At 45.1% G+C, this 10427-nt stretch overlaps 1 protein-coding gene and 1 pseudogene across 3 annotated transcripts in view; both read right to left on the bottom strand.

Moving 5' to 3' along the window:
- Positions 1–10427, bottom strand: part of LOC110297752 (pregnancy-specific glycoprotein 22-like) — a 46544-nt gene that overhangs the window by 29865 nt on the left and 6252 nt on the right. The window contains exon 1 of one of the 3 annotated variants that reach the window (XM_021166710.1): positions 698–779. The exons of the other annotated variants lie outside the window; for them this stretch is intronic. Coding sequence (XP_021022369.1) covers positions 698–779 — 82 coding nt within the window. Of the gene's footprint in view, positions 1–697; positions 780–10427 lie in introns of those variants that run through there. 3 annotated transcript variants of the gene reach the window in all.
- LOC110297753 lies at positions 5557–6945 on the bottom strand (annotated as a pseudogene).

Below are 10427 nucleotides of genomic sequence, written 5' to 3'. Positions count from 1 at the left end.
TGGATGGATATGTGGATGGATATGTGGATGGATGGATGGATGGATGGTTAGATCAATGGATGGATGGAAAGATGGATGGATGGACGGATGGATGGATCCATGTGTTAATCTACATAGTTCCCAGGTTTGTAGCTAACAAAAATAATTATATTCAAGGGTGATGTCACTTTTTTACTTTTACTTCTGTATTGTATGTGTGGGTTTGTGAAGGCCATGTGTCTCAGCATGAGCTTGTGTGGGTATGTGCCACAGCACAAGTGTGGAGACAAATGTCTCAGTGTTTTCATGTCCTGATGCAATCAGAACATGGGTGTGGAGGGCAAAGAAGACCCTGCAGAACTCCCTTCTCTTCATCTACCATGCTGGAACTGAGGACTGAATTGAGATTACCATGTCTCTGCACACTGAATCATCTTGTTATCTCTTTGACTTCTATTTGTTGGATACATCAGGATTCACTACAGAGCAGACAATGTGACTGATTTTCAGTAGGGAACATTGGGGATTTTCTCTCCCCTCATCAGCTCCTTTCCAATGAGACCTTCAGCCTGCTAAACCTAAGTCCTCACTGCACCTTCTGCCCTATGATTACAAACAAAACCCCTGAGTCTCCTCTTGGGCTGCTGTCTTCTCAGGAAACTCCAGTCATTCTCTGAGTTATGTTCCCCACACACAGTCATGGAGTAGGCACCTTTACCTGCGAACAGGAGGCCCTGCCAGGGGGTACACCCCTTGCAGGGAAGCACAGAGGACACCTCCATCTGTCTTCTCACTGTCATGTCCTTGCTCTGAGACCTTCAGCTCCAGTGCAGCTCTCAGGCTCTCCAGTCCTTCCTCGTTCTGAGCAGAGTTTCTTCTCAGACAGGAGCACTTCCCAGAATCTAATGGGCTATGAGTGGTGGGGTCTGTCTCCAAGGCACTGCTTGGTTCCTTCCACTCTCAGTGCTGCCCTGCATCCCTCCAATTTTTCTCTCTTTATGTTTCTCCTCAACCAACACATTGAGCAACAAAGCTGATAAGCATCCCTGTGCCCTCAGAGAAAATATGGCTCATCCCAGGGCTGACATCTGCTGACTCCTGACCTTGAGTCTGTCAGCATCAAAGAGGGAGCCTCCATTCTGTCTATGTGTCCCTGTGACACAGAGACTCAGCTGAGCACCCAGTCTGCCATGTGTCCTCAGTGCTCTGGGAAGGTGGGATTTCCCAGCAGGAAGATGACAGAGATGCCTATGAGGGCTCTAGAGGGACCAGCTGAATAATGACTAGGGAAGATTAATCCTTTATCACTACAGTCACCAGTCAATTTCCTGATCCAGGAGAAAGACCCAGAAAAAGTTGTATGAGGAATTTCATTCCTAGGTGTTGGAAAGAGATGACCTGTGTGTCCTGGAGAGGACTATGGGTTCTACACCTATGGGAAGTTTCAAAACAACATTCTAGCATTATAGGTTGGCTAAGCTGTGTGTTGGGTGAGCCTAGATTCTCTCTGGTCTTCCTGGGTCACCTATGCCCTTTGTCTGGATGACTCCCTGTTGTGGATAGGTCTGGGGCTAATTATATTTGATATCAATTTCATTCTCCTGTGAGGGATTGTGAACAAGGAATGAGTCAGCACTCAGGTGTTTTCTTGTAAACCTTCTTCCCATCTAATTTGGAAAATAAATGAGAGCTGATGATTGGGCAGAGAGAGGGAAGGTGAAGCAGAAAGAAAGAAAAGAAGGAGGTTTGAGAGAGAAAGAATGCAGAGGAGAAGGAAGAAGAAGAAAAGCAGAGCAGAGGCACAAGGCCTGGAGAAACTCCAAGTTCTACGGGGTCTCTTAGATGGAGAAGATGGTAGTGTAGTGGTAGATCTGCCCAATCTAGGCACACAGCATGTGTTCATATTAATTGTGTTGTATTTTCATTGCCAGGGAATAATTGGGTTGAAGAGATTTACCATAACAACTCCTCATCAGAAACCCTGTCTTCCCTCATGGGAGATGCCAGGAGTGAGCAGACTTTCAGGATCCCCAGACAGAGGGATATTCTCAGAAACAAGTAACAGCAGGGTCTTGGAAGTAGACTCCAGTCTCCTATAGACAGGGATGGAAACCTGTCTGCAAGCCAAGGTCAAGCATGGCTTAGATAAATAATTTTCTAACTGTTGAGCATGCATCCTGATATTCCTCTGGCGTTCTCTGGGAGAACTGCAATCTCATGTCTAAGGCTACAGCAGGGGTGATCAACAAGTCAAATATGACCTGCCCAGATCCCTTCAGTACACGTGGGATGTAGGGCCTGTCATCCTGCTCACTGTGCTCTGAAGAACTCCTGTTTCCACCTAGTGTAGGGTGGGTCTAGACAGGGTTCCAGATTCTCCCCAGGAAGCCTGGGCTAAAGTTAGAAGTGTGCATCCAGAGGATGGGCATCCTTAAGAAACTTCACAGGAAAGTCCTGGGACATTTCTCTTCAGACTTAAAAGAGACAACAGTAATGAAAGGACTGCACCTCTGCCAGCTGGCCCATTTCTTGGGTCTCAATACTTCCTTCTCTTTGCCCACAGGGTACTAAGGGCATCAGCTCTTGCGTATGTCAAACATTAATTCAAATGGAAGTGCCATCTGTTCTTCCCAATACACTGTTCTAGGTCTCTTTTTCTTGGTGTGATAAAGAACACACTGAGCAACAGCATTTTAGGAGAGAGTAAAAGGCCTATTTCCCTGGGTCTGGATCATTTTGTTATATGGAAGAATATCACGGCAGAAAACAAGATTATGGCTGACTCATTTAGCAGCTAGCTCACTGGCTTCTGCTTAGCTAGTTTTCTTATATTACCTATATGTTCAAGGACCATCAGCCTAGGAATGGTGCTGTCCACAGTGGCCTGGGCCTCCTTCATCAATTAAGACAGTCCTTCGCAGAGGCAGGCAGATTTCTGAGTTCGAGGCCAGCCTGGTCTACCGAGTGAGTTCCAGGACAGCCAGGGCTATACAGAGAAACCCTGTCTCAAAAAAAAAAAAAAAAAAAGACAGTCCCTCACAGACACATCCATAGTCAGACGTGATAAGGATGGTTATTCAGTTGAGACTCTTCTCCCCAGATAAATTTGACCTGTGTCAAGGTGACAGTGAATGCTAAGTAGGACACTGTTTCAAACAGTTAAATTTTTCTCATCCACAGAAAGAATCCACAGGAAACTCCCCCATTCTCCAAGTGAGTGTCCCTCTCTCTTCCCTACAGACATCACATGTGCTGGAGTCCTCATCCTTAAAAAGCTGGACCCTCAGAGCCAGGACACAGCTCAGGGGCATCTACCTTGAGTTTCACTTTTCCAAATTCTCTGTATCCTGAGCTCAGGGGTGCTCAGGTGAGCATCACTAACATTCTTAGCAGTAAGTAAAATAGCGTCTTCCGGGCCATGAAGAATGGAGACCATGAAAGAAAATGGTGAGGATAGGACAGCATGAATTAGTGACTAAATGAAAAGCCTAGATGACCTTAAGTACATCCCTCCCCCTGGGAAGGTACTACTACTTGGGAAAATATCCCCAACCACATTCCAAGACCAATCCAAAGTCACCCCAGAAGATCAGAAATGAAAGGAGAGGAGTAAGGGACCGAGCCGGAATCTCATGAGAGGATTGGGATTTGCTTGTTCCTACGTGCACAGGTTGGGAATTAACTTCTGCATCTACTCATAAAACCAAGGCTTCACCCCAAAGTTCAGTGCTGACATCTCAGGGATCCATTTACCAAAACCTGTACATTTCTTCACATATCGATGACAATGGCAGAATTCCAGACGAGAAGATATAGGACCTGCTTTTATTGGTAATGAGGGTGGGAATTAACAGTTCTTGGGAGCATGACTGGGGTTTCCCGCTGATAATCCAAGACTAATGTGAAGGTGGGTGAAAGGCTGCATGGCAGAAGAGATTGAAGTTTAACACTGGATGCAGATGAATATCTGAGAAGACGTGACCAGGACATCTGGGCCATCTGGAGCAAACTGGATAAAGCCAGCAGAGAGAAGGGGAAATCCTAGTCTGTGGATGGCTACAGTATCTGTGCTATAACCTCAGTTAAGCAGGTCCCAGCCAGAGCCGGGGTGCAGGTTAGTAGAAGAGTACTCATGTAGTGTGCATGGGCCCTGATCCATCAGCACCACAATACACAGAACAGCCCCACTGGACACTCATGTGTTCACTGAGCCTGAGTTCCAGATGTCTCCTGTGTCTTCCCGAGCCTCTCTTGGCAAAAGTCCCTTCACCTCATTCTAGCTCACTGCTGGGTCTGACTGCATATGCTTGGGCTAGGCCAGGATGCCTTTGTCTGCCTAGATATCTGTGTGGTGGGTCTGTCGTGAACCCAGGAATGATCAGGTGTCCTAGCTCCAGCCCTCTGTATTTAGGCAGCTGTAGCAAGGATGGGACAGAAGTCACAGGTAATATCCAGATTGACTGGGTCACTTGAGTTGGCACTCACTAGGTTCCAGGTTTCACACTCCTAGGGCCCCATGTCAGTTGGTACACTGAGTCATGATAGTCCTGTTGCCCTCAGACAGCCTCAATACACAGCTAAGAGGTTTTGACTTCTTATCCTTTACTCGTAGGTTTATTTAAGTCTCATATTCACCCTTTAAGCCCACTATCCTCACTCTCCATTGGGTTAGAACTGTCACATGACAAGGTGACCTTGGGTGGCAGTGCTGTACAGACAGCAGAGAGAACATGGCACCCTGTGCAACCTCGGATCCTTGCAAAGGTCTCTTTAGGCCAGTTTTGGTCTCTGTAACCTTCACCCCCAACCCATGTCCTTAGCAAACCAGGCAGAAGGACCTGAGTGCTCAGACATAGTGGGTCTCCTGTGCTGTGTGGGAGAAACAGTCTTTGTCATATGGGAGCTGAGCTGCAGAGCTTGATGGTACAGACCTAGGACCTGGAGTCATAGCCCCAGGGTCTCTCCTGGTCCTCAGTGACCCACTGCCTCCCTTGCACCATGGAGCTGTGTCCCTCTAGCTGCACTGACCTCCACTATTAAGCCTGGGCCAGAGACCTCCAAAGCATTGCTGCCTAAAGCTGTCCTCCAGATCAGATATAAGAAGACTTCCCACTGAACTTCCCTTAGAAACATCCAAAGCCTGTCCTCAGGACTTGATGTGTATTCAAAAATCTCAGGAGACTTTGAGCAGGACTGGTATTCAGCTCACTACCCAGAGTAGACCATCATAACATGGGCCAACCTTCCCAGGGATTTGATGGTAACTGGCATGAGGCACAGGACCACAAAAGGGCAAAGGATGAGCTTCACAGTGATCTAGAAGAGAGAAGAGAATGGGACTTAGATGAGCTTGAAACATAACCATTATTTTCTCCCCAGCCTATAATGCTCGGACTCCCACAGGAGAAGATTATGCAGAGATATTTCCTGGAAAGCAGGTGGCTGTTTTCTTCCTTTTAATTTTTTTTTTTTTGCACCAAACACATTCGCATTTATTTTTTTTTTTAAGCAAATGACAAAAACCCAAATTACCAGCTTTTTTAAACCTAAGCTTAACATTACATATTTAAGCAATAGTCAAACTGACGAGGTTGCCAGCATCCATGCACAACTAGAAAACATCCTTAGTGTACACTGAACCAGAAATGTATTACCATTGATGCAGTAATAGCTTTCATCACTAAATACTGAAAATAAAATTGAAGTATTTCCGTAGAAGATTTATCTGGCAATGTTAACTTCACAGCAGGCTGACACTACTCACTCACAATTCACCACAATGGGAAGCAGATCCATGCTGGTGTTACAGACAATCTCATCCTAGCACTACTCAAGTCACAGGGCTCACCTCAGATTACGATTTGTTTAAAGCAAAGTGCATACAGAGATTACAACAATTTTAAAGACAAAAGAAATAGAAAGGTCCTATTTTGTGGTCCCAACAACAAACTCAAAAATCTGATAGTTGGAGGCTCCAATGAGCTTTTTTATAAATACTTTAGTTTAGGTACAGTTATACAGAAAGTCGAGTTCGTTTCAAATCTTCAAAAAAAAGTTCCTGTTATTCCTCAAATGGTGCTTGTTATGGTTTAACATTTCTGTTAAATGCGTGCGTTGAATTACTTGTTATCCAAGCGTAGCAGGTGCTCCTTACCATTTATCGTCAAGGACTTTAACTGCCCATCTTCTTCAACTTCTACTCTTTCTTGACCATTCTCCACAATTCTCTTTGTAGTGATTTTTTTGCCATTAACTATCTTAGTTGAAGTTGATATTGATTTGAAGTTGCCCATTCCACTGCCGCCAAATGACGTTGAAGAAAATGAAGTGAGACCCCCATGACCTAGTGACCCGAATGGAGTAAAGCCTGTATCAAAAGCAGAAAATCCACTTCCAAAAGAAGGAAATCCACTGAAGGTAGAGAAAAATGAGCTGGCACCTCGGCTTCTACTTCCTCGGGGACCCCTTCGGTTTCCAAAGAAGTCATCAAATGGGTCTTCAAAGAAGTCAAATGAAAACGGGTCCCTTCCACCAAAAAATTCCCTGAAGACATCATCTGGGTTCCGGAATGTGAAGCCAAACTCAAATGGACTGTCAAAATGACTTCCACCTCCTCCTCCACCACCATTTAATCCTTCTTTGCCTTATTTGTCGTAGATGTCCCGCTTTTTAGCATCCGATAACACTTCATATGCCTCAGCTACTTGTTTGAACTTCCGCTCTGCTTCTTCTTTATTTTCAGGATTTTTGTCCGGGTGCCATTTAAGTGCCTGTTTTCGATACGCCTTTTTAATGTCCTCAGGTGAGGCATGTCTCTGCACGCCCAGCACTTCATAGTAATCCACCATGTTTTAACTGACTGTTGGAATAAATCCGAGGACACGGCGGCCAGCGAGGAGGGAAGTCAGGCGGCCGGTCTCCTCGCGGCTGTGGCACAGCTGCGCTGGTGGCGGTGGCGGCGGCGGCGTCTCCCTTTTAATTTTTTTAATGTGTTTGGTTACTTTGGTTGCATGCATAGCTGAGCACCACAAGTATGCCTAGTGTGCACAGAAACCATAAGGGGGCATCAGATGCCCTGGGACTGGAGTTACAGATGATTATGAGCTGCCATGAGTGTGCTTGGAACAGACCTTAGGTCATCAAGAGCATCCAGTGCTCTTAACCACTGACCCATCTCCCTAGTCCTCCCAGGTAGATATTTTCAGCAATCTGACTGGTAGAAGGTAAAGAGCAAGAACTAGCTAGAACTCAGGCTAAAAGGATAGGTATGTTTGGCAGATCTGGGATAGGAATTTGGGATACTTACTTTCTCCATAAGACCATTATTACTAATACCCAGAACCTAAGGCCAGTCCCTGCAAGCATGATTTCTCTAAAAAGCACAATCAGGTGAGATCAGAGGCAGATGGTAAAGTCATTTTAAATCAGTGACTCCTGAGCAGAGGGAGCCCCATGGTAGATGTAGGATCTAATGGGAGAGTGAAGCAAAGGCCTGTCCATTGTGTTCCAGGAGTAACAGCTGCACACCAGAAAACACATGACTTCCTGTCTAGTACTTAAGTTCTTCGGAGACAGGTGGCTTAATTCTAGAGTCAGATCTAACTGTCCATTTGTTTTCAATTCTCAGACAAGATGTCCCCTCAACTGTTGATGACCAAGATCAACACCAGATCTTCTCTGCCCTACAGACACCTGAGAAGGACTCCAGGGAGGAGACAGTGGATACGTGGCTGGAGACAGCTTGTGCTTCACATTTGTCACTGTGGCCTGTGTGAGGCTCATGTGGCCACTGTGTCCCCTGTGTCTCAGTATCCTGATGATATCATACATGGTGAATAAGTGTTGCAATGTCTATAAAGCAGCCTTAAACAGGAAAAAGGTTCTGACACTGGGACAGGACAGCTGTCCAGATCAACACTGTTACTATTTGCCTGCAGGAGAGAATTCACTAGACTTACTCCCGAGGACATGGAGTCATCAGGAGGACCTAGGTCCTGTGTCCCTCCCTTGGAGACATTGACAATAAAGTGAAGTCTCGTAAGTTCATTGGAACAATTGGCTAATGGTCTGGGCACCTGTGCAGCCATGGTCTCCATGCTGAGACTCAGAAGGAAATGGCCAGTGACCTAGCCTAACTGTGGCTCTCATGGCATTGCACTGGCTGGTTCCATGAGTTGGGAGATTCACACATCTAACAAATCATTCTTCTCTGTTAGCTCTGACCAGTCAGATTCTAACCCTCAGCATAATTCCCCAGGACACATGGAATCAGGAGACTAGGATGATGACCACTGGGACGTCCCTGGTGGTCTCCACTCTAAGAAGGATCCATGATTCCCTCAGCCAGACCATACCTGAGCCTAAAGGATCTCTCTCAGACTACATTCATGGTGAGTGCCACACAATCTGAGCTTATTCTGATCCTTGGGATGAGTTACCCATACATACACGCCCCTATCAGCAAGGTGAATTCAGAAAAAAAGATTGAAATTGCACCTTGTCTATACTGGTAGCATCCTGCACTAAATCCTCAAACCCCAAATGGGCATAAAATACTGACAGTAAGCAGGAACAGTCCAGACCTGTGTGTGCAACATGGAAATAACTCCATGTAGCACCCAGATGTCAAAAAGAACCACAGACTGTTTATGGGATAATATGCATGTTTGTTCAGTTTCAATCTCTGCATTTGAGAGTTGAAGGGTCTAAATGATCTCTGTCTGTCTACATGGTGTTCTGAAACAGCAACGATCCACTGTATACACTGTGTCTCTGACACTGTGTGCAGAGCCTGGCAGGCTTTGATTGATGGCTATTACAATCTGTGCGAGTTCATGGCTGTCAAGCACAGTTACCCCTTTGTGTCAGTAAAAGGGGCAGAACAATTAAAACATTTTCTTCTTCACCTGCAATGTGCATCAATAGTGAGAGAGGGTACCAGCAGCTTGAAACTGAGGCTAAGAGCTAAAGAGGTGACTTGGTGGTTAAAAGCACAGGCTTCTCCTTCAGAGGACATGGCTTCAGTTCCCACCACCATGGGGGGACAGAAGCCATATTGGAAAGGCTACAGCAAGCGAGTTTTCTGGAGATGGACATTTTGCATGTCTGCCATGGGTGTGCTCTGAGAGGCAAGGGACCCCAGAGACTTCATCCTAGAACTGCTTCTCGCTGCTGATATGCCCTTCCTGCCACTATTACATAGCTTAATAATTCCCTGGGTATTTACCTACTCTGGGCAGATTTCCTGAAAAATTATTATGAAGGTGTACATTCATGTAGTAGCACTGTTTAGACCAATTGATGACTTCATAATTCCTGATAATGATTTTATAGAACTCCTAAATTGATATAATTTATCTCAAGCCCCCTGTAGAGTAAGAGCTGTAAATCAAGCTCTGTAAACTTTCGTGTATCATGAGCTAATTGCACAAGGAAAAGAAAAGAGGCTTGGAACAAATTTCTGAGGAAGGTAAACATTCCTTCTAGGTTAGAAATGAAGCCACTATCTGGTAACTAAAGGTCGTAAACTGGGAATGAACAATTTATTGTAGGTACAAAAACAGAAAATAAATGACTGACTAGTTTATACAAGACTTCAAAATAATAAGACACAACTATTGCTTTAAACTTATAATGAACTTGTGGAGCTAGAAAATAGGTAAATGTTTAGTCAGGTACTAGCCTTAATGGAAAAACATGTAAACAATTCTGCTGTGACTCCTTAAACTTTGACAACCTAAGACGTCAACTATTACTTTAAATTTACTACGAATCTAGGGAATGTAAAATGTGGTCTCTCTTCCCCTACCATGGAACCTGCTTGCTCAAGGGTGGAGTTTCCTGCTCATTCGTTCTGCCACGCCCACTGCTGGACCCTGTCGGCTTTGCTGCTTGGAGGCACACACATGTTCGTCCTGCTACTGGACCCCGAGTTACTTGGCAGGAAATTGGGATCCCTCCCCCTTCCTTTATAACTGAATGTTGGAATTAGTAAAGGTGGGCCTTGAACATGGAATTGTCTTGGCCCCATTCTTTCTCCCGCCCCGTCTAGCTTCCTCTCTTTTCAGCTCGAACTGCCATTCTCAGTTGAACCGTTCGCGTTGTGGACTGCGGGCGGGCCGCAACAGTAAAAATGCATAGAAAACCATGTAATCAAGTATCTTGCTATAATGCTTCTCCATAATTGTATGATGTAATTTGTGCCTGAGAAAGTATAAAAACTAAGAACAAAAATAAAGTGGCCCATCAAAGTAAATGGCGAGAAGCTGGAAGCAATCCCACTAAAATCAGGGACTAGACAAGGCTGCCCACTTTCTCCCTACCTATTCAATATAGTACTTGAAGTCCTAGCCAGAGCAATTAGACAACAAAAGGAGGTCAAGGGGATACAAATTGGAAAGGAAGAAGTCAAAATATCACTTTTTGCAGATGATAGGATAGTATATATA

Source organism: Mus caroli, chromosome 7 (genome assembly GCF_900094665.2).
Source record: "Mus caroli chromosome 7, CAROLI_EIJ_v1.1, whole genome shotgun sequence".
Classification (NCBI taxonomy): Eukaryota; Metazoa; Chordata; class Mammalia; order Rodentia; family Muridae; genus Mus; species Mus caroli.
The sequence above is the reverse complement of the archived record's forward strand: the minus strand, read 5'-3'. Positions and strand labels throughout refer to the sequence as shown.